General features: G+C 42.3%; 1 protein-coding gene across 11 annotated transcripts in view; it reads right to left on the bottom strand.

Annotated features, from left to right (window-relative positions):
* Positions 1–25,063, bottom strand: part of UNC13B (unc-13 homolog B) — a 208,517-nt gene that overhangs the window by 28,079 nt on the left and 155,375 nt on the right. For all 11 annotated transcript variants that reach the window (XM_027665364.1, XM_027665365.1, XM_027665366.1 and 8 more), the window contains 9 exons: positions 24,245–24,334; positions 22,651–22,785; positions 21,742–21,875; positions 20,738–20,823; positions 13,106–13,232; positions 7,708–7,804; positions 6,772–6,915; positions 6,557–6,634; positions 5,938–6,015 (listed from right to left, as the gene is read on the bottom strand). In XM_027665364.1, coding sequence (XP_027521165.1) covers positions 5,938–6,015; positions 6,557–6,634; positions 6,772–6,915; positions 7,708–7,804; positions 13,106–13,232; positions 20,738–20,823; positions 21,742–21,875; positions 22,651–22,785; positions 24,245–24,334 — 969 coding nt within the window. The remainder of the gene's footprint in view (positions 1–5,937; positions 6,016–6,556; positions 6,635–6,771; positions 6,916–7,707; positions 7,805–13,105; positions 13,233–20,737; positions 20,824–21,741; positions 21,876–22,650; positions 22,786–24,244; positions 24,335–25,063) is intronic.

Below are 25,063 nucleotides of genomic sequence, written 5' to 3'. Positions count from 1 at the left end.
TCTATTTACAGATGTAATGAGCCAGGTACCAGTACAGTGGTATAAATCAGTTTAGATTTTTACAGCATATCCATCTATATAGGATTTGCACACAATGGGAGTTCCCATTTCTAAATTCAGTGCCAAAGCCCTTTTCATGTTCCTCAGCATCTGTCAGAGAAAGCCAAGCCTTAGGGGATTTGGAAACTGATCTGTTCACTTTCCTGTTGTAAGCTGGCATGGAAAATTGACTCTATTACGCATTTGAACCTGTGCTAATGAAACTCCTGGATCAGAATTTTAAAAGTAATTAAACTAAGAACCAACGACCAAGCAAATGATGATTACTTAGGCCTTATAATTTTAAGCATTGCTACCTCTGATTATTTTTCCTTTATTAAAGTGATTTGATTTTCCTATTATCTTTCTAACACCCTTGCTCTGTGATGGCAGAAGGAAGCTAATGTCATGCCAATCAGCATTCATTCTAGCCAAGCTTGTAGGTAACAAAACAAAAACAGCATCTGGTGGTGGTGGCTTCTCCTGCTCCTACATAATCCTTCCCTCCCACGGCCCAAAGGCACAATGAGTCACAAGCTGTCTGATTTGCTATCTACAATTAATGGCATAGAACTGTCCCCTGATTTTGGCCATTTCTGACAGACTTGAGGTAGAACCAGTTCAAGACTCATCAAAACATTCCAACTAACTGCTTTTCCAGTTGGAAAAAAAAAAAAGCCAGAAGAATTTGGCACAAGACACCTGTTCTTCACAATTTACTTCTTATAAGCTACCAGATGCACAGTCTAGAGGATGTCTGAGGTGAGGATGAACAGCTTATTGCCCTGGTTCATGATTTATTTTCCTGTGAGGTGGCATGGAGTTACTCTAAGCTTCCCCTTGCTATTGTACTCATTGACTGCAAACTGATCTTCCTCAGAGCAGAAGAACAGCTGATTGCTATCCCAGTACTGTGAGAAGAGACAGCTGGAACAATGCTTTGCCAAGGGGATGAGCTCCATTATCTGTGGTAGGAACTCTCATTCCTCCAAAACATCATCTCACAGCTCTCTGGGTGCATCTGGCAAGACAGTTGCCCAGATTTAACTTAGAGGTGCCCAGCCTCACCCTTAGAAAGCCAAACCCTGGTGGGTAAGCATTCTGGTTCAGTATCCACCAAGTCCTCTGCCATCCTAGAAAAGATGTTGTCCTCTGAGCAACTGCTACTGTGGAGAAGGAGTCCACATAATACACATTACATAAATACTTAGGCTGTGGAATGCTTTGGCTTTAGGAAGGAAATTTCAGGGAATTACCTGAGGGTGATTTAAGTCCATTAGGAAGGGGCTGGTAGGTATGTACTACTGTTTCCTACACATAAATTACATGTTAGCTACAAAGTAGTGTAGCATGTGGTATAACTGCAAACTATTCTTTGCCAATGTGGTGAAGCACTGATAACAGTGCTCAAATGAACCAGCATTGGTATTGCTGCTGCTGCTCAGCAATGAATTCTAAGCATATCAGCTATCATTGATAGCAAGAATTGCTACTTGGACTGCATGATAAATCTGGCTGGTAAAGCAGAAAGCAGTGTTAGGCAGCTGGGTCACTGCCTCATGTCACATCCACACCATTTTTGTGGGAAGCTGGAGCTGAGCAGGCCTATGATCTCCTTTCTGTGGGTGTATCAGAGATAATTCAGAGGAAGAATGAAAAGTTCCCTGTGAAAAAAAAGGGACAGTACCCACAGTGAGGTGGCTTTTGATCTCTGAGCCAGTGTTTCAATTCCAGTCAAATCTGTGTATTTGAGACTAAATGTATGACACTGAAAACTGAGGTTCAAAGAAAGAAAAGCTAACCCTGTACTTAAATTTCAGAGAGGAAATCAGGGCTCTGTTAATCTTCTGCGAAGACTTGGGACTTGGTACTTCAGAGAACCTGGGCCCCAAAGTCTCATCCAAGCCCATTTAGGGCTGAAACCTCAAGTTCTCTGCTAATCTGAGTGGTGGCATTTACAGCACGGGGTTATCAACTTGAATTTAGGTTGATCTCCTGCTTCTCTCATGCATGAAACAGAAGCCTTGAGTCTAAGAATTTGCTGTGATGGACTTCCAAGTTTTCCAAGAGATGCCATTAGTTCTTCTTTGGTTTCTACACTCACTGGTGAAGTGCAAGTGACCAGAACTGAAAGGCTTCTCAGTAGCTGGTGTATGTGGACAGACACGGCTCTTGCCTTCTCAAAGGCTGAAGATGTTAATATTTTCACTTCTAAAAGGCAGAGACACTGAAATCATCACGTCTGATCTGACCTGTCAGCAGGTAAAGAATTATGCTCTGCTAACTTATTTTAGCTTTATGCAAGTTATGGAGTACATCTGACTCTGGTTTGAAGCTGCTGATTTTTGCTCTGCCTCCCTCCACCAGCCCCTGGGAGGTCCGCTCTGCAGAGGTAACGGTGAGGCAGGGAGCTCACCAGGTCCAACCCCTTTTTAGGGACCTGCACTGAATCCAAACAACAGCTGCCAACTTCCCAAATACTAGGGTGGCCTTAGCTATGGCATGTGGGAAGCTAAAGAGGAGCAAAGAGTGGATACCGCAAATCCTCTGAGAACACTGTTATTAAATCTTGGCTGTTTCTAAGCTGTCCTGCAATTTGTTATTCAGGTGGCTAACTCAGGATTTAAAATGTGGGCTAACTCTGGCTAAGCATTAAGAGGAGAGTTTCCTGAAGCTTTAATTGTGCAGATTAGCTTGAAACGGAAGGCATGAAAATTGTGTGATGACAATAGGTGGCTACTCAGCAGCTAATTCCTTGGGTTCCCCAGGCAGTGCTTGTCTCTGATACTCACCTCACATGCTTAACTTTGGGGAAAAAAGGTGTAGAAATGTTTTAAACTAGTTTTTCACAGTACATCTAGACTCCAGCAGTATGCAATGCAGTACCACACCTTTTAATTTCAGTGGCATGAGTTCATTACTCATGAAAAGCTAAGCAAAATAATGGACTGCAGGCTGAACTCTGCTGGAAAACTGCAGAGGTGGGTTGAAAATGCAGGACACATTAGCTTTTATTAGATAATGTATGAATAATTAAATAAATGGGCCAAGTTCAGGCAAACAGTAGCACTGAATGTATGTAGCCCACTTTAGCACAGAGCTAAATTATTATCTCCATTCTGTGGGTGTATTGGAGATGATTCAGATGAATCAAAGGTTTCAAAAGATGTTCATGCATCCAGTTTTTGTCCAGGACTCACTCCCCAATTCCACTGTTCATTATGCTTTTAATGCTATCTGCCACTCCATAAATACTGCCTTTCCAAAACATGCTTAGGGATGTCTGAGAATGCTCCTGAGTCATGGTGACACTGTTTTGATCCCATGAGATCAACACAGTGCAAAAGGGAAATGCAAGTATTAATTATAATTCCCCAAAATAATTTAAGATACTTTTCTCTCTGTATGCACATATGTATGTGTGTGCATAAATATATTTGCTTTGAGTTCTCAGGCACAGACCCAAGAGAATCCCTCCACACAGAGCTCTCTAACGCTTTGCTGTTGTCCTTATTGTTTCTGACTACTAATGTTCACAGATCACATGATGTCAACACATTAAACCAGAGATGTTGGGCAATTTTCCCCCTGTTTTGTACCCTCTGAGCACTACAGTTGAAAAAAGAATAAGAGAAGTGAAGGGAAAAGGTACCATAACCATTGGGGGGCAGGGGGTGGAGGCACTGTATCACAATTTCAGTAAACAGTACTGGGCACTTCTGTTCCATGTTATGCCACTACATTGCAGGGTGAGTATGAATGAGCCCTGTCCCTTCATTTCCCTTGCTGCAAAAAGGAGTAAGTTATATGGATTTCTGTTAGTGTGGGTTGTGGACCCACTGGAAAAAAGCACTGGGTAGCAGCAATATTTCAAAGCTTTCCAGAGTTGTGCAGTGCTACAGCTGTAGCTGGAGATGAATCTGTGAACTGGAAGCAGATGAAGCCACACATAAACTGAAACCAGTCCCCCAGGTCTAGCTGCACACATTATACACCTGGCATATCTGCCAGAGCAACAATGGAATATTTGGTACCTAGCTCTCAAAAACACTTTTGAGAACACAGAAAGTTGAACAGTTCAAGACCAGGACATACAACTATGCTACTTTCTTACTCCCCCAGGAAAGCAGATCCTTTTCAGGTAGAGTAGTCAGGATAATGCTTAGTTTTGTGCAAGCTACTGTGTGATGTATAGATGAATATAAAAGAGATCTGCCACAGCAAGTAAAAACTGTCCTTTCTGAAGGAGGATAAAACCCACAGATACATTTTCCATAAAGTTCTGTTTTCAAAGCTGTTGTCTCACCAATTGCTACCCAGTAGTTAGGTTCAATCTGCATCAGAAAGACCATGAACTAGGACAAGACCTTGTTTACTCTAGCAAAACAGAGAACCTGCAGGTTTCAAGTCAAGAAGCAAATGTTCTACATAGTCACCAAGCGGGAAACCCCTGGGGACAGCAAATATTGCAGGCACCTAACACAACACGATTTATTTCTGGTGATCAGCAGGAGCCCCATGAAGGGCAATAAGTGCCATCTGAGAAGAAAAGAAAAAATCACTTTCAAAAACCAGCTTCCTAGCATGTTTGTCACATTTCTTCCTGTGTATTTTATTGCTCATTGTCTGGATTTCTCTCCCCTTTTTTTTCTTTCGGTTCCACAGCACAGGGGAAACAGTGGATTCATTACCTCTGTTTTACTTTACTTACATCTCCTGAGGAAGGTTTTAAAGGGCAGAATGCAGAGAAGAGGTCTAGGAAAAGTAGCCAACAGTTTCAAGAAACAAATGTTATTCTCCACTTATTTAATACAGTATCAGGGAATGAACTATAGGAAAACCCTACTTAATGGCTACCACTACAGAAAATAGCAGCTAATTGCTTCCTTAAGGGAAATTAAATGCACAGGCATTAAAATTTTATAAGCCACTTCACAAACATTTCATCACAAGTTTATTTTTTTCCCAAAAATGAGCATTTAGCTACTGCTGCTATTACAGCTGGGACCATATAATGCCAGTTCTTGATGTAGGGCTCAGAAATTAGTATTGTTGAGGTGACATGTGAAAGAATGACAGCAGTTTTCCTTGCCTCATGGGGCAAATCTATTTGTCGAGATTTTTGCCACTTCATAGAATTCTGCTGCTGAGCACAAGAAAGATTTGGAAAAGCAATACAGGCAAAAACTAAGCTGTCCATCAGCAAAGCTGACTCTCCTCTTGGCATACAGGTCATAGCACAGGCTCTATCACAACACAACCAAAGTAAATGCACTTGAAGATAATTTTTTCCTAACATCAGCATCAGCAGGCTTTTCTTCATCTTCCTGAATCTTGAAAAGCAGTGAAAAAAGAAGAGAAAAAAAAGATACATAGATTATATGAGAACAGAAATAGTGATCTGGGCGAATAAAACATTATTTCTGTAAAAGTGAACATCTCATAAAAAATAGACATATCTGAGTATCCCTCAAAACATGAGTACAGAACTCTTGTTTGCATGTCTCTAATGTACTAGATTTTGAACATCTCATGCTAAAGGTACTGTGCCACAATTGTATGCCATATAAAATGATTCAACTGTCAACAGTTCTCAGACTTCTCTGTCTTCAGAGTTGAGAAACCACTAGCCATGTCCACATCCAGCTCACATGAGCATGACATGCAACCTTCTCTTTCCTTCTCCATGCTATTCCATGCTTCAAAATATTTGCTCCTGCTTTTTATCACAGATATAGTTGAAAAGTCTTCAGCTACTGCTGTCTCCTCATACTTACAGTGCCAGTTGTCACAAGGCTATTCTCATGACTGCAAGCCTCAAGAACCATTATGATGCACGTACCCTAGTAACAACAGTGTAGCAGGAATAAGCAACACTCAGTCTCTGAGCTCTCTTACCTCTTTACCACCCATAGCTTCAAACATCTTCTCTAGCTGCACCCGCAGTTGTTGGATATTATTCATCAGGATACAGGGCTGCAGGGACAAAAGCAGGTGCCTGTTACTGCTCAGGATGCCAACACATTGTCACCAGTGCGAGACCTTGTGCCTCAATACCCTTCTCCAAGTACCACCAGATCAGAGAGTCAAACAGGAGGTAGGGCATGCACAGATTTCAGCACTCAAACATTAAAAAAAAAAACCAAGTCATTTTTTCTTCAGCTTGAAATGGGATGGTCAGTTCCAGAACACCCAGATAGGAGATCTCTGCAAAGTACCAGATCTACAGAGCAATCTGTGCCCACTTGTTTTTTCAATCACCTCTGTAACACACAACTCAGGCAATGTGGAAGTTAATTTCAAGGCGACCTGACAGCCTCCAAGCCCTGCAGATCATCTTCAGGACCTGTTTTTATTCCAGGGCCAAGCCACAGTTCAATCTGCAAAAGCATATGAATGATGATAACAATCCTGAAAATATTTACAGCATCACTACGGCCAGGTGCAATGTGAGATTGGTTTCATCAGGACAATTATGTGATTCTCCAGAGCAAAGGAGAAGCTCAGCATAACTTACCAGTTTCTCCTTGGAACAGTAGGACTCAAAGCTCTTGGACAGTATGTCAGCATACTGCATCAGCACTTTCCCAATAGTCTGTGAAGACAAGATGTGAGCACTGTTACTTGTCCCCTAACACTGCTGAAGAACTCCAGGAAATAAAACAAAAAAACCATTACATTGTTTTACATCCCACTAAGGCAAGATTAACATCTGGACGTTGAGGGTATTACCTTAGCAAACCTCCTATTATAATGAGCAACAATGACAGGGTCTGGGCACTCCAACTTCTTAATGATCTCAAAGCTCTGATTGAGCTGGGTGAAGACGTCCACCACTGAGCAAGAGAACAGAGCATGCTCGGACGTTTGCTGGAACTAAAACAGAAGTACAAAGAGTCACTGTCAAGCAGAAAGATCTGAAACACATTCATTTCATGGGTGTTTCCATCATCTGTGGCATTGAAGGCAGGACAAATTTATCAAAACCTACATCTTCCTCTGAATTAGTCAAAAAAACTCTCCAAAAGGCCTAGAGATGCTAAATAGCCAATTCAGTTGGGTTGTAAGTTTACTGTCCTTTACCAGTGATGACATGACAAGCACCAGGGAAGTGCTGCATGATGCTGAGACCCTTGATGAAATGCATGGTCTGTCAGTTAATGAGGAAGGAAGGAGAGAGTAAAGAGCTCTTTTTAATTTTATTTTTTTTTTTAAAATTTAGATATTGAACAGAATGTTTCCATTAGTATCACAAACTACAGTCCCTGAATAAACAAGAAAGCTCTTCTCTCCATAGGGAATACTCAGCAAATTAAGAATAAGATTGGTCTGTCAGTGGATTAAGGTCACATTCTCACTGCATGACTAAGTACATGCAAAGTGCCTCAATTTTCAATTTCAATTACCTCTTCCAAACAGAGAGAGCACCAAGCCACTGGCTGACAGATTAACAGCAGCAGAACAGACATAAATGAATGATATGTACCTTGCTATTAAAAAGCTCTCTGTGACCTGTAAAGTCCTAAAATAAATGAGTTTCCCAGTTGTCTGGCAAGCAGAAAGGGCCACATCCTCCATTTGTACGATAGCTGAATTTACAGTGTTTTATTTGGTTCTGTGCACTGAATGATGTAGGACCAAGTGTTTCACTCAGCGTGACCTACATACCCCATCTTTTTTATCTCTCTCCAGAGCACCATGCAGGAATTCTAAGGAAACATCTTCATTTTCATCCAGCCACTGCATCACAAATTGCTCAAACCACCTGTGGGAGGGTCAGGAAAGACAGCAAGTTACAGCAGGAAATGGAGCACTCCAACTAGACTCTGACAGTTCAAGCAAGCCTTGTGAAAGCTTGCCACTATTAGATGTCTGAACACTGCTGTCTGTGCATGCAGTCCAAGTTCCCAAACATATTTGTACCTGCTCTGAAGCACCAGTGAACAGGGCCTGTACCATGACTTGGGCTGGACCAGCAGGACACAGCCCAGTTCAGCCTCTGCAGACTACTGGTCCTGAGTTGTTTTTGTCCTTCTCCCTATGTTTTCTCTTTTTAGTACCTTCCCTTTTTTCCCCTTTGAGAACCACATTTAATTTTGCACCACCTCAAAGCACTTTGTTGTTTCTTTCCCTTTCATTCAAGCGCCAGATAGCACAAGGGAGACCTCCACACCCACTATCTCTGCATGCCAAAGGGCACCTGTCCTGCTGCCCACTTGGATGTACCAGCTTTTATGTGAGAGCTGCAAACAAGTATAAAGGGAGGAAAAGAAGCACCTGTTTCCCAGGGCCCTTAAGTCACTTCATCTGAAGATACAGATATCTTCCTGGAAGACCAGAAAGAGGAATCAAGGCTGGAAGTTTTCTCTACTTTAATCCTGCTCTCCGTTTCCCTGAGGCTCCCTTACAATACTCTCCCATTTCCAAGGGCTGCTGATCTCACTGTGAAGATGCCTGAATAAGATCAACCCCTGGTGACATCTGCTAGGGTTTGCCAGCCTGTCAGCAGCTCATCATTGTTTTCTTATGAAGAAGCACAAACTTAGTTCATATTGAGTACTCGACCAACCGCGTTGGTGCAAGACCCCCAAAATAGCGAGTTCCAAGAACAAGGACAGCAAAGTTTGTCTCTGTTGTTCCCCTTCACTTTGGAGGATAAGCTAAGTGGTAGAGCAGAATTTAAGAAGCTGCTGAAACAGCCATTGCTGAATCTGACACATGAGAGGTGTCTCGCATGAGCTGGTGTCTGAGATTACCTCCTGCACTGAAAGGCTTCTACATGATCCCACCTTGTCCAAATAGGCAAGGTGAGAGGCAGCTTCAGTGATGGGATCTTACAGCTGTTCTCTGTACCTCTGTTCTCTGTTCTGTGGGACATATTCACACAGTATAAAAGGGGGTGGGTGTGTTTTTGTTGTCTGTGTTTAAGCAATAACATAGCACTTACAGCCTTATTTAAACGTCTGTCTAGAATTTGTTGCATGCAAGTGCCAACTTAGCACAGCTGAAGCAAATCTTAGTTTCAAATATTACTAAACAGCATTCACGAATAAAAGAAAAAAGTGCCCATGTGTGATTTAGTCCATACAAAAGATTATTATATGAGCTTCAGAGAGTACAGCCTCCTCTAAACAGGCAGCTGCGTTCATAGAGATTGTGCTAATTATGGGCTGAGTTTGCAAAGAACATGAAAGCATGTGCCAGACATGAGAGGGAGATCAAGAGCAAATTCACAGGCAGAGCACACTAGATAGCCTTAAATACTCTCTAAACTTTGAAATATAAAGCACATCAATGCTAATATTGGAAATTGTAACTGACACAGTGTTAAAATGCCAACAGAAACCTGTCTATGCAGCCCTATTTATTACAGACAGCAACAGTGGAATACTGTCACAGACATATGGACTTCCTGTATTCTGGAAAAATTCCTTTTGAATGGCACTTCAGGCTCCTAAAAGTCAGCATATGTTGAAGTCTGCTGCAAGTTTCTCATGCTTTCAACGTTTTCTTTTAAACTGCAATAGTGTATTTTAAACAACTAGAGCCTTAGAAGGGAACTCAGGCATTTTACAAGGAAGTATAACTATACATCTTCCACCTGTTTTACAGTTCCCAGGCTGTGAGTTGCTGACTGCTTCACATGTCACAGGTCAATGTGCAGGGAGGATTACTTGTTGGTGCCAGAAGCCACAGTTTTCACTTTGAGAAGCAGAGCAACTTCCTGATTAACATTCACCCTTAGTTACTGCACCACATTCACAAGAAAGAGCCATTTGCTGTTGAGAACAGTCACTGCCCATTTTTATGGCTACCATATGTTGATGTACAAAATCAAGTGCATAGGTATTTTACTGTCTTGCCAAATTGTCTAAACAAAGGTGGCAACAAAAAAGGTACTGTTGGGTGGGTGGGGATGGTACATTTGCTTCCCCCTCATTAAAAAAAAGCATTGCCTTCAGGAAAAGGTTTAGTATGAATGTTAAATGAATCACTTAGGGTCAGGTCAGGACATTCTGTAGGTACATTTGCAAAGCCAGCCTCAACTTTGCCCTTTATTGGCTGGCAGGAAAACACATGAGATGCAAATAATTCATAAATACTTCCAGTCCATATGCATATTCAGGACCAAAACATACTTTGAACTGTAACACAAACCTAGAGCTATCTTAGGCCAAGTACCCCATACAGTGCTCTACTATCAGGTCTTGGGCTGCTGAGCAAGTGAGGGGGGACTGCAAAGGCAACATATCCAGAACCATATTCAAAATTATCTAGCACAAAACCGAATAAAAATAATCTGATTTCATGCAGAAATAACTTCAAAATTTATATGGCAAATATCTTCTCCCTCGTCTGCTTCAATTATTGATCTAGATGCAAACGCTGTAATGACTCACGCACCAGCACACAAAGCAGTAGCTCACAGTGCTACTTCACAGACATTCTGTGCTCACTGGGGTCAGCACTGACTCCAGACAGCACAGCCAAGCCCTCTAAACAAGGTATGTATGGAATATGCTTCAGTCCTGCCTGCTGGGAAAGGGAGCAGCACTTTGGAACTAAATGGAAGTTTACCTCTGCTGGCTGCACAACAGAGAGGTAACACAAAACACTACCATTTCAGCTTGGCCATGAGCATGGCTCCTGCTGTGTCACACTTTACAGGTGAATTCATCTTGTTCATTTGCTGTGGGTATCCAGTGAACAACCTCTGGGCCTTGGCAAGTGCTGAGGCAAGAAGGCAGGCAGGGTTCCAAAGAGTAGAAGAATAAATACTGGGTTTGATGAAGAGAGCTGGGATAAGTCAATAGAATCTCAAGGAAGGAATACTTTCCCTCACCAGAGAGAAGGCAGCTACAACGCTAGCTGCATGCTAACATCGGTATTAAACCAAAACACAGAACACTTATTTTACACATCTAAAAAGCTAGGTTAGCTTGCAGCTAAAAGCTGAAGAGAGGAAGTTTTGAAGATTCACTCCCAGATACATAGCTATTTCCGTTTCAGAAACTGCTGCTGAATTTCAGAAAATAAAGGCAGTATAAAAACTTCAGCTTCAATTCTTTGGAGCCTTCACTTTGTTCAATTATATCTCAAGGCTATCAGAAACATGGTTTCTCACAGTTTCAACATGAAAAGTGAGTTTGTGGATAACCTCTTGTCTGACAAGAAGTCAGACAACCCAACTGTTGTCTGGACAGCAGCAATTTAGTTTCACCTAAAGAGTTTACTGATGTGCAAACCTGATGTGTAGACTCCTTTGTTTAAGGAAGTTTCAAGACTGAAAGTACTAGTGATGAAGCAAATCAAAGGACAAGAGCACGTAGCTGTAATTGATATCAAGGGGATATTTTGTGACAGGTGAAGGTTATGGTTGAAATAAACATCACCTATGTGTGACAATGTGCCTATTGTACTAAAATAAAAGAGTGGAGTAACAAAGCCATTGGCTGCAAATGCACACGAGCACTGAAGCTCTACCACAAAGGGCAGCAGAGCAGAACAGACTGCAGAAGTCTGCAGAACAAAACTGAGCATCATTATCCTGATTACACAGGAGAAAAAGAGAGATTAAGAATGTCTGATGGCTTGCCTGAGATTGCCCAGACTCAGAGGCACAGCAAAGAGAACAAGGCTTCTGAGACTGCCATTCCAGCACCCTGTTCACTGGGTTTATGCCTCCTGCTGACCCGATTTGTTAATCAAGGCCCACAGCCCAGGACGAGCAATTATGCCAATTGCCTCACGTCTTATTAGTATGCAGCTGGCACCAGGCTTGAGGGACCGCATGCACAACAGGATGGGAGGAGAATTCAAAGTGCCAAACTGGAAACAGAGTCCAGGCATGATGTGTTTTTCAAGGGGGACAAGTGCAAAGTGCTGCATTTGGACAGAAGTGAACAGTCATGTACAGGATGTGAACAGCAGCATGGTAGGACACAATGCTGAGGGTGCCTGTGGGCTGGCCTGTGGCCCACTGGAAGCACCACGAGTCAACAATAATTCTGAATAAAAGAAAAAAGAAAGGGTTGCTGTCAACCCAGAGAGCAGCAGCACTGTCTGCAAGGCAATGCAAGGCAAGGTCTAGATGAAACATCGATATTTAAGGTTGGGTATTGTATGTTCAGACACAGACCAGCTGGAAAGAGGTGAGTAAACCTCCCTTACAAGGAAAGCTGGAAAGAAACAAGAACCAGCACAAGACTGGGAAGAGACATGAGCAGAGCATTTTAGTCTTATAAAGCAGGAACAATTTATTCTCCATTCCCAGCCTATAACAAGCTCAAATCAAAACAAGAAAGATTTGGAGGGAGAAAAAGGAAAGTGTGTTAAACCCCTCAAAACCAATGGAGGGGTAACAGTGAAGCACAGGAAAAAAGGTGATGTGGTGCAAACCATCACTGAAAGCCTCTGAGACCCAGTTAAAACACTGGTCAGACCCAGGATACCTGCTCTTGCCTTAGGCAAGGAACTCTAGCTACAGCATTATCTCTGGGTTGCTCCCTTTTGGGCTCATACACCTTCTCCAGGACTGAAATCTACTGTTGCTCGTTTAAAGTTAAATAAAAGTTACAAACAACTGCTTCGAGCTCAAGAGGAACAGCTTATCTGATGTTTCCAGGTAAACCACACAGTCTTTCTAAAAAAGAGAAAATATTATCTTACAAATCCTGTAGTGTGCACATATGACATCCGTAAATGCAGACATACAGTATAAACACATAAACCTGTACCTACAAACACAAGCCTACATCTGCTGTTCAAGAACTGACCAAAGCCCACACTGCAGGCACAGACTGACTTAAGAGACTGTCCATGCCATTGCTAAAGCTTTAGAAATGTTGGGAGATATTGTACAATAAGGGACTGAGTTGGGTTGGGGCAGTGGCACAGAACACCACAGGGGACAAACATGCACATAAAAAAAACACAGAACATCAGGAGTGAAGAAATGCTGTTATCATGAAGGCAGCCACAGGAGAACCAAATGATCCCCCTACCCTCAAGGTAACACAAGGAGACATATAGTGGGGGTTTACTAAAGGACACATAATACACTCACGCTGGATATTCAGGCACTTTTCCCTGGAAGGCAGGCAGATCACGAACATATTCATTGTACAGCCACTTCACTTTGAAGTGTAAATTCATATAGTCCGCACTTTTACACAGTCTGTGTTTCTCATGCTCTGTAAGGAAGGAAAAATAAGCAGTTAAGTCTGAATTTACCACTGTCATTGCCATTAGGCATAAGAAGGTTTTATAAAGCGCATCTGCACTATGCAATGTTTTGAGTATGAAGCATCTATAGAGCCATAAAATCTTCACAACACAGAATTTTGGCAGCAAGCAGGGGTTCTTGGAAGTTGACCATTGGGGCTCTGGAGTTTATTTCTGTAGCTCTAATTAATACTTCCTTTTGTTGAAGATTATTTGGTTGTCAAAGCAATAAAACCAGAGGAATTTCTTATGGCCTTTTCATTTAACATATCACAGTCGAGGTTCCATCTTTGCAGAGGTAAAATCAAGGCAAGTGAATCTGTTCATTCTTGGATAGAAACAAAAGCAATACCAACATGTTACACTACATCCTGTAGTACACAAGAGCAGAAAGCACCAAGAGTTTGACAATATGAGTCACAAGCAAGTCCAAACGAGCTACACAGGAGGTGGAGCCTTCCCTGATCCCCAGTTTGGAGAAATTAATGGTACTTCTTTTCCAGAAGGCAGTGTCTACCGTTGAGCCTCTTCCTCCCTCCAGGTTTCCATATGTTTTTGTACCCAGACAATGTTGGGACAATGCAGTTCTTCCCTGTGTAATGCACATACCTCCAAAACATGACCCTTCCCACACACCTACACTGCTGAAGCACTGGCCATACTCAGACCTACATTTTAACTCCCTAGATCACAGCTTCCCTTACTTAACATGAGGAATGTATTCACCATGTCTTCACTCTCAAGGCCCTTTACAGCCTACATCCACACTACCATCTTTCAGCAATTGACTCCCACCCCTGATCAGCCCACAATCCCTGTTTTTAAACTACTTGTTAAGTTCTCCCAAACGCTTTCTCCCAAGCCACCCCTCATGTGCTTACACAGGCAGCTCCTTCTACTGCGCTGCTTTTCTTCAAAATCTCCCTTGAAAAGATTAAAATTAATTCCTTTTTCATGACGCTATGAGGACTCAGCAGCTGGCTTTTGTCTGTACTGTGACCCTGCGTTATCAGGTGATCAATTCTCCACCTTTGCTCCCCAGTGCTGCCTGTCCATATCCATCTCTTTAGTTTGCCAGGCCTCACAGCAGGAATACACTTTGTGCCAAGCTTCTTTGTTCACTCTAGCACCACAGCAAGCTGCTAGTCCATGTCTACAGTGTAAGATATTATACTAAGACACACATGATTTTAGCTCAGGCTCAGGTTTATATCCTTAGAACTTGAGTTTAGACTCTTCTTTCTATTTTACATGTGGGTACCTCCTTACTGATGTAACTTTCCAAGGGCATCACTGCTGACATGCAGACAGGATTCAGCTATGTTGAAAAGAGGAAGTCTTTTTCTTAACTTTGAATAGCTTTAATCTAGGACTTCAGTACAGCTATCCAGTAACTGGGTAGATTTGTGCACATGTGAGCAATACATGCTACAGATACTCATAAGTGGAAGATACATCTTCGTGATGCAAAATGGCTGTAGTTTTTCTAATCAGTTACCTGACAGACCTTATCTTACATCATTATCATCATCTATTTTCATGTAAATGTGAATTCTTGCAACTAATTCAAAACACTGAGAAACTTCTGTATCTCTCTTGAAGCTTCATCAACCTGCACAAGAAGGTGGTCCACATCAAGTATGAATTATACAACTGAAAACACAAAATCCAGAGAAATTTTAATTCAGAATTTTTCCATAAGCCTTGGCAACTGCCAAGCAGTGGAATGCCCAGTATCTGAGAGACACAGTTCCCAGGAGTGATGGTTCAATGGACAAATTACATATACTATGGTCCATTTCCCTCCAAAGTGAATTTGCTTGTACTGGAGCAGTGGAAAGTCCATTCCTGTTTTATATGAATAATCTTGTATCTTTCTTCATCACTTAGGAGTATACTCAGTGTCTGAACTGCTGACATCCCTCAAGCAACTGCAGAAGAAAATACAAACTCTCTCCACAGATCTGGAAGCAAACAGAGCAATAACTGTGCCCACTTCGCTCCCTGTGACTGAGGAAACCAACGGACAATTACAACTCCATTAACTTGGACAGGTGCTGCCTCCAGCTGCTGTTTCTGCATGGGAAAAGTGCTGTTCCTGTAGAGGAGAGGTCTGACTTGGACACAAAAAGGACTTAAATCAGACTTAGTTCCTCAAAATTAAGCAATGCACTAAAAGCAAGCAATTCAAGCCTTTTTCTGTTTTTTAGAACGTTTAAAACACTTCTAAGTTGCAGAAGACAAAGATGCAAAGCAGCCACAGAAGCTAAGCCCAAGGACTGCTACTAGGACTACCTGGCTATCTAAGTGCTAAAGGAGACACTTGACACTAAGGGCATAAACTACAGAAAAGTAAAAGAAAGAAGGAGAGGTCTTACCACCATAAAAGAGAACTTTACGTATGCGAAAGAGAGGTGGGGCTTGTGACAGAGAAAAGACAAAAGTGAACTATAACAGCTCAAACATTCTGGAGGACAAAGCCAACAAAGACCCAAAATCCCCTCATTCCCAACAGCTCACACCATCTGCCTTCCCTCCTTCAGTGGACCCTGCACAGTTTTGATAAGCTGTTTCCTTTATAAGGTGAAATGTTTAAGACTACCTGAAAGTGACATGGAAACACATCAGTCAGAGGCATACATTGAAAGCCCATTTTAGAAAAGGTAAAGTGAAGGTCCTGGGAACCATCAGTCTTAGAACATTTCTGTGCTGCTTTATAACCTGCTGGCTTTTAAAGAGCTTAGCGGCAGCAGCAGCAGAACAGCACAGAGATATTGTGCAGCAACTACTGTGTTTTATCCTGAAAAGACCACAGAGTTCTGTAAGTCTCACACATTTCCTCACCAGATTTCATCTGCAAACAGCCTCCAATGGAGAAAAGCTTTTAGGGTCACCAAGGCCATATTATTAAGGCATTAATAGGGAACTGCTCCCTAGCAGCACACTTTCTAGCGTCACATCCAGTTCTATTTTTTCAGGCAGAGAACAGTGCTTCCACCACATCCTTTAATCCACAGATTATGTTTCCTGATTGTTAGTCTACTTTTCATGGGTTAATTTCCAGCAAATAATGCCAAATTTCTGCAAAGAAACTCTAATAGGTACCAAGGCTGTTGAAGCATCAACACTTTAGACAGATGGCATCTGTGTGTGCCTCCGATCCCCTTCTCCTTATTAGAAGTGAGAAAGTGGCAGAATGATTTATTTCAATCCTGCCTGCCAAGTCTGCTCAGTCTCTCTTCCTATCAAAGACGCTTCCAATTTGCAACTCTCCTAATGCTGATGTGTCCAAACGAAGATAAAATGGTGCTGTCAAGGATGACGTTGATTTTCTATTACTGTCTTTTAAGGTCTTTCTGATAAAGGAAGAGCACAAGCCTCTTTGCTCGAAGTGTTTGTGCTTTCTGGGCCACAGAGGTTTCACAGAGGACAGTGAGAAAACTATTAACTCCAATTAACCAGTCAGAGTCCCAGAGGTGGTGCCAACTGTATGACTTGGAAAATCATCCTCTACGCTACAGTGACTCCAGGGGACCATGATCCTGCCAGCCAAGTCTGGGACACACGATGATCTGATCTGTTTTACTGTTGGGTTGATGGGGGAACACAGGACACTTCTCAAAGACTTGTCCTGTACTGGCTTTGCCAGTAAACAGGCAAGTGCCAGCTCTGCTGTGAATGGTGCTTTGAATTGTCATTGCTTTGGGGGAAGAAAAAAAAGAAGCAGGGTAGATCCTGGAGCTTCTGCTGTGTCTCAGATGCTGAGTCTCCTTAGGAGAGCTGAAGGCATAAGATCTGTATGCAGTGCACTTGCCTTTCAGCAGTCAAACACTGCTGCCTGATGACTGCTACCGGTTCCTGAACACATTTTAAATAGAGAATAGGTGTTTAATTTTTATGACTTGAACATTTCTCACATCAGCAGTCTAACCCTACAGAAGGTGTCCGAAGGACATGTGGTTGCAGCATCCACAGGCTGGTATGAACTTTGCATCTGAAGCCCTTAAGCCCTGTATTCTAGGTATAAATTAGAGTTTATACATTGTCCTGCACAGGCTGCGTGGGTGCACATGGGGCTAAACTCCAGCTGGGAAAGGCATGATGGGGAAAAAGGAAAGCAACTCACACAGTCAGGCACTACTCTCCAGCTCAAAGAAACCATCTCCCACTTGAGCCTCCCAACTCTCCTCCACACTGCATCCTGGAGAGCAATGTGGAAGTAGGAGGCTGGAAGGAGGCAGGGGGCAGTTTCATGCAGCCAGGCCTGCACTCTTTCTACTCCAAACCCTTCACATTGCAGAGTGGAAGGGCCAGAGATCCTCAAGCATCACCTGGGCCAGGAGGAAAGGAACAGAGTCACACATGAACTGGAGCTCTGACCTCAGCAGCTAGTCTTCAAGAGACATTATCTACATCTTAATGCCTGGGACCCAGCAAAGGGGCTATTTCCCAGAACTGCCCAGTGCATCAGGTACTGTCAAAAAACTGGAGTGACTGATCAGAACAGGAGTCTCCCTACAGCACACACCCTCCATTTCTACAGCTGCAGTATGGTCTTTCAAGTCTTCTTTGCAGATCTGTTTTAATGCTGGCATTAGACTACAGAACACTAAAGCTAGTGTGACAAACTACATCCAGAGTGCTAAAACTATGGGTAACAGATTAAACTCTCTGTCTACTCACACCTACAAGCTCCACAAGGAGCATGAACTTACCACTTGGTGAGGTGAATGAGCTCATGTGATCCAGAACTTAGGAACAGAACATAAGGGAAAACACCATGAAGAAAGTTAGGAGCAAGTGATATAGTCTGGGTTCATGTGCACATATCTCCACAAAGTAGATTAGCTTTTCTTGAAGAGAGCTCCTGATGCATACAGATCTTGGAGCGCACCAGAAATGTACCCAGGGATTATGCCACAAACTGGCAAAAGGAATATGAAACTCTTAGTGCAGTTAAACTGGTAGAACAATCAGTGACTGAACCTGAGAAATGACAGAGCCAAGAGCTAAGGACAGCAAATCTAATCATCATCCCTCACATCATTCAATCAATTTCCTTTAATCCCTTTTTTCCCCTAGTTTAAAAAAAAATGCACTTAGCTAATCCAATCATCTGTATTTAAAATATATCTAGTAAGGCCTATAATTGAATTATTGTGGAGCTTGTTCTAAAGGTTATCTTCACAAGTTTCTGGAGAGCAAAGCAGTGAGGAATCACACTTGCCTCAAATAGAATTCTGCACCCTGAGGATTTCTTGAATATATATTTGGCAGAGACACACCCCAACGCTGACTCTACTGCTGTCCAACCCTCCTGCATAACTTGCACAACTGGAGTACAAATATATTATCATGCAGTTTTTCAACTTCTGCTCAAAATGCAAATCCTCCCCTGTCCATCAGCCACATTTGTGTCAATTTTCGTCACCAATAAATATTTTGAAGAGGTCTTTCAGTGAGAATTTGCTATGCACTGAGGAACTAAGGGATGGAAACATGATACCAATCCTTGTCTTAAGAAGCTCAAAAGTGACCAGAAGCATGTCAGGAAAAGGTAAAATAAGCCCAGATTGATGAGTGGGAACAGAGTCAAAGGGGACATGGTATGAGATCTTAACAGAGAAAACCTGGGAGGCCAAGCGAACATGGCAATCAAATAAAGTCATTAAAAAGACAAAAAAACCCCAGTCAAAGTCATGTCCCCTTTGACAGTCAAATTCACACGTAACCTTTTTACAGTTGCATTTTGGATGCAACAGGGAAAGGGAATCTTAGGAAAGTAAGCAACCAGATCTGGAGAGATCTCATGGCTGCACATAAAGGAGGAAGATAGTACACTTCCAACAGTTAGAAGAGTAAATTGCATTATAAATTCTTGAAGGCAAGCACGCAGGAGTAAATAGAACTATGGATTGGCTTGGGTTGGAAGGGACCATAATGGTCATCTCATTCCACCCCCCGTGCCATGGGCAGGGACACCTTACACTAGAACAGGTTGCTCAAAGCCCTGTCAAACCTGGCCTTGAACACTGACAGGGATGTGGCACTCACAGCTTCTCTGGGCAACGTGTTCCAGGGCCTCACCCCCCTCTCCCAGGGAAAAATTTTTTCCTAATATCCAACCTAAACATATTCTCTTTCAGTTTGAAGCCGTTCCCTCTTGTCCTGTCACTCTATGCTCTTGTAAAAAGTCTCTCTCCATCTTTCTTGTAGGCTCCCTTCAGGTACTGGAAGGCTGTAATTAGGTCACCTGGAAGCCTTCTCTTTTCCAGGCTGAACAATCCCAATTCTCTCAGACTTTCTTCATAGGAGAGGTGCTCCATTCCTTCTATATAAGTAAGAAAAAAACTGAAAGGGGACCTAAAATGGTTTGCAGGAGCAAACAGTTTCTAGGGAAAGATAACATGAAATTATCACCATTGCCTCCTCTCTAACATATGAGCAAGTAGTGACAATCCCTATAAAAGGGATTCTTCAACACAGTAGGTCTTAGTCCTTCTTCCCCAGTGTCTGTTCTTATATCAGCATGACCTCACAAGACAATGGCACTGTGGGGTACAGGCATATATAAAAAGTTCCTAACACAGAATTGAGAACACTTCATCCAGCCCTGCAGCCTGCTGAATTCAAGCCTACAGCTGGCAAAGAGACTTGGGTTTGGAATATGAATACAGACACTAGCATGCCACAGACAGCACCAGCCCTTCTCTTTTATCACAACAGCACCTTACAGGTGATCATAAAGCTGAATCCTACAAAATACTGAGAAAGCAACTGCTACCACAGCTGCAGAGCTAGCAGGAGCTGGATGCTCTCTGAACCTTGTAAAAAGATGATTAGATTGTGCAAATCAATGTATAGAACTAAAATCAAGTTCAGAAACTGTAATCAACCACCTGAAGAGTACTGCAAGTAGCAGAATTCCTTTCTGGAAGTTTGCTGGGCTTTGCATGCCTAACTCATTTTCAGAAACAGTAAAATTTCTTCCCTACTAGGAGGTGGAACTATGCAAAGACTAATTCAAAATGTCTGCAGCAGGAATTGTTTTAACAGCATCTTTCTGCCAATGGCTTAGACCATCTATGCTGTACTATCCAGGGAACTAGAGCCATGGTAAAACCCAGAGTCTGCCTACATTTTCAACCCTTTCTACCACAGTACACTGCAGAATGAAGCAGCTGCTGGCTGCTAATCTAAGCCAACGTAACCTCAGGTCAAAGAGAACTTCTGATTTCAAACCAGCTGGGATAACAATAAACAGCTTGCAACACAGCCTGACTCAGAGGCCTGGAGCTCATGCAGATCTCGGCCTCAATTCTCACCCATAAGGCAGCTGTGCACAAACAAACCACTGGGAATCTCTACTCCAAAAAGTGCTGCTACTCCTGTGCTTAGGCCTCATTTTCACCAAATGGATGGAGAACAAGAGTTCAGCAACAAGTCAGTTAGCAGCAGTGAGACATTCTCTTACCTTCCATGGCGTATTTCATATCCTGGGCAAAAAGACTCCACATCACCTCTGCGCTGATCTTCCCAACTGCAAGCTCCTGAGGAAATCTGAGGGGACATTCGGAAAAACTTTGGCATGTGGCAGAGCAAAAGGCTCTTCTTTATTCAGCTCTGAGCTACACTATGTGATGAAAAGCTCAACATTACAGAACTTCCTTCACCCTAGATAAAGGTCCAGGTGAAAACTGGAGACCGTGAACCGGACTCTGTGGCATAGATTAAGTAATCTGAAAACTACACTGGTTTTAACTCAAAAAGCCAGGCCCTGGATGTCATTCCGGGTAGAGATGCATAAAATAATTCTGGGAATGTGATCTCAATGCCCTTGTACCTTTTTCCCTTTCCTTGTCTATTTTTTTCATTCTCCTTTTCAAGGGTTACTAGGCTGACAGATGAATGATTATTATGTTAAATCAATGATCATTAGGGCATAATCCAGCTGTTCGTGTATAATACCTTGTCAGATCTCTCTCTCTCTCTCCTGCCCTGTGGGACTGTTGGAGTGGTGTCACTGGTTAAACAGACCTGTTTCAGGTTCCTTTCCAATGCTGTGCCAACTCCACCCAATGCAATCTCCCAGTGCTGCAATGAACACCATGTTCCTAAATCACAGTGTAAGGCACCATGGCACCACTGTGTGCATTAACGTGCACCCCAGAACTGCTCAACATCAGAAAAAACCAAAAGAACTCTCACCCCATTTTCAGGTGCCTCCCTGAGTTCAGGATTGTAATAATCAGGGTGTTTGTGCTCGAACGCCAGCGTAACTGAACCTTTTGAAACTCTTCCATCCCAATCAAAAAGAGTTATTTATAAAGACAGAGACAGATAAGACAGAAAGACAGACAGACAAGATAAGTACTTCTATAAATGCACAAGTGACAGAAGAGATAGAAAGCAGCTCAACAAATAAAGCAGAGCACACACAGACTAGTGTTAGCCACACAGGACATGGAAGTTTCTTACTGATTCAGGACTGGGGTATAGGAATTCTTGTCCTCTTCTATGATGGAAACTATCAAAGTGATGAGCTTGGGCCAGAAATCAAGGTTCCTGATGCTGGGGCCCTGTTCCTCAGGAGGAAGGTCCTGACTTTTGTTCTGGGAAGGAAGCCATTGGAAAAACAGCATAAACTTTAAGTGGACAGAAAAAGCTGGCAAATGTAGATCACCATTGTGGGCCCTTTCTCTGAAGAGCTTAAAACTCATAATGACTGCTGGCAATTTGCCTGATCTAATGCAAAACATAGTAACATGCCAAACCATGTTGCTTACTGGTGGCCTCAAACCCAACTAATCACTGTTTTGTCATTTACCATGCCAAGAGCAGTCCAGGCTCCAGAAGACCTGCTGAGACATTATTTTCCCTAAGCTTATTCCAAATACTTGCTTTCTAGGCACCTGCTTGATGACTATATCCACACTGACACATTGTGTGTGCATTACTACACAGTGGTCGGAGGAGCTTTTATGGATTTGAAAACAGCTTGTGTCTAGAGGCACCTCCTAAACCCAGGGCAGGATACTGGCTGCTAGAAAACAAGGTAAAATTTCACTGCTCGGGGTTTATATGTGCTGAAGTTTCCTGGATCAGTCTACATCTGCTCTAATTGGCTTTTGCTCATTCAAAGCTACATCAAACCTTCCCTTCACAAGTAACTGCTGAGGCTGGCAAAATGCATCATAATTAGTGTAAAACAATTATCATCCTCCACTTACTAATTAGACCTCATTATTTGATTACAAGTTTCGTGCATTCAGAAGATAACAAGTCACGTAATTTTGTTTGTGTTGGCTTTTTGTATCAATTAGTATTCTCGTTATTATCTTAAGAAAATCAGAAACTTGGACTTCAGCCTTCTTATCAGCTACTCACAGGATCTGTCTGGTACTCGCGACTGTACAGCTCATGACAGTTGTTGAAAATGTACTCGTAGGTGGAGTTGAGACAAGCTTTTACACAGTCCTTCACTACCTGGCTGGCTCGGGGTGGGCTCTGCAGCTCTTGGACCTGACAAGGAGACAACAAAGAGAGTCAAACAAAGAATTGCTCATAAATCAAACAGGGAAGGAACACACCACCGGTTTGGGAACCACCCAGGGCTTGGTGGGATCTGCTTTCAGCGACCTGTGCTATCGGTGACCTGAAGCCACAAGTGGGTCACTCTCCCCAGGCATCAAAGAGCACTGATGACACTTATCTCCCCAATGGACCATTTGCAGAATAAAAACAGATTTTGAAAGGCCAAGGAAGATTTCTCAAAATAGACAGATCATGTGGTTTGATATGTGTATAACCTGAGCCAAACATGCAATTTCTGCTGAATTTATAGGATTTTGTTATGAAGCCAGCGAGTAATCTTTCCCAACATTGGAAGAATGTGTAACAGACCAGCAGAGCAGATAACATCTGATCTGGAAAGTCTTGCTGAAGACCACTCATATGCCTCTAAATACAAAAACTTGCATTAAGGACATCTTTCATCACAAGCTTTATTGAATTTTAAAGCACACCAGAATCCCTAGAGTCATGCCAACTGATACACCTTCTCCTCTTGGAACAGCAGCTGTTTTCATTATTTCATTGTTATATTGCTTTAGAAAAATGCTGCAGGAGCACTTTAAACTAAACAGATAGGCAGGCATCACCCTGTAAATACAACAATAACCCAGCAATTTTGATACTGTCAGTATCTCACAACTTCTCCAAGTATTTCTATAAAGCAAACTTTCGATACAGACAGATTGCCTGAATGAACACTCTTAAAATAAAGTTCCAAAACATCATTTACCTTAAGGGTTAGGAGTAAAATTTTAAGAACTTCCTGAAACAGTTCAAATTAAACACTTGTTTTTTGATAAGAATTTCTATGTGACATGTACAAACAGATGACAGTAGGTCGTAAACTTTTAAAAAAAGTTTAAAAACCAATAATCAGGAAACAAAAATAATCTCATTACACACTGCTAGAACAATAAACTTAACTATGGAACCCGCACATTAGCATTCATAAGAACTCTCCTGGACCTCTACTGAGAGATATTATCTTGTTGCAGTATTTTACCCTCCATGAGATAAATTATAAAATATTTACTAGATAAAAGATAGTGAATAGATAGTAGTGGCTGATGTTACAGTTAGTTTTGTAGGAAAAGCTTCCTAATGATGTTAACAGAAGCAAATTATCTTCCTAAAACTAGCCAATTTTCTTTATTCCTTCTCCTTTCTTTTTTTTTTATGCCATATTTATGACTGCAGAACCCTAGGCAAAAAACAATTTACATCTTCTCAGTGCAAAACACAGTGAAGTAAAGACAAAATGTGGATGTTTATACATATTCACAGATGATTTCCATCTTCCTTAAGTGTCTAAAGCACAACAATGTTAAACAATGCTTTGAAAATGGGAAATCAACTCCTAGGGGAAAAACTAAAGAGATGCCATTCCCATCACCACCCATATCACTACCTTCATCCTGAAAAAGGTGATGCTGGTCAGCAAATCCACTGTAGACTTCAGGTCCTGCAGGCGTTCACGGCTGCTGGCTGGGAAGTTATTCTGTTGACAGAAAAGGGAAATCCTGTTGGAAAGCACAGCCAGATCCATGCAAGGCTTCAAGCATGTGCTAAATAAGGAAACTGTCTTGGAAACATTTCCTGCTCAAGAAGCTTGTACCAGTCAAAACAATGCTCAGTAAATAAGGCCTTTTTGCTGCAGGAGCTTATCTGTTTCCTTAATTAAATAGATTCTCATAAGAACGCAAAGTCCATGGATGCCAGGAGACTGACAGCCCTCGGCAGCAGGAAATCTCTCCTTGGCTGTTGAAGAAGCAGGCTGGGAACAGCCTCACCCCTGGCAGCCCTGGCCTCTTGCCTGAGGTTGCCTGTGTGGGCCCTTTCCTTTTTGCACTCACTGCTTGGTGTTTTGGCTTCCCTTCTGAGATGCTGAGAGATGTGGTGTATTAAAAAGCTCTCCAGAGAAACAAACTGGACTGAGAAGGAAAAATGAACACCCTTCCCTCTAAGAAGATATTGTAACCACTCAGCCACCTGTAAGACCCCATCTGCCAAGATAACTTATGCATCCTTCAGTGCCTCCTTCCCTCTAATGCATTTATTTTACACACCCTTCCCATCACCCTGCTGTCCACAGCCATATACACGCCTTCCTCTTCCACTCTCTGGCTCCCACTGAAATTAGAAGTCTTGTCCCTTCCATATATGACACATATTTGTGTATGTGCACATATGTATATATATATGTGTGTAGATACATATACTGAATGCA

Source organism: Corapipo altera, unplaced genomic scaffold, assembly GCF_003945725.1.
Source record: "Corapipo altera isolate COAL_440 unplaced genomic scaffold, ASM394572v1 61045, whole genome shotgun sequence".
Taxonomy (NCBI): Eukaryota; Metazoa; Chordata; class Aves; order Passeriformes; family Pipridae; genus Corapipo; species Corapipo altera.
This window is presented reverse-complemented; position numbering and strand designations above follow the sequence as displayed.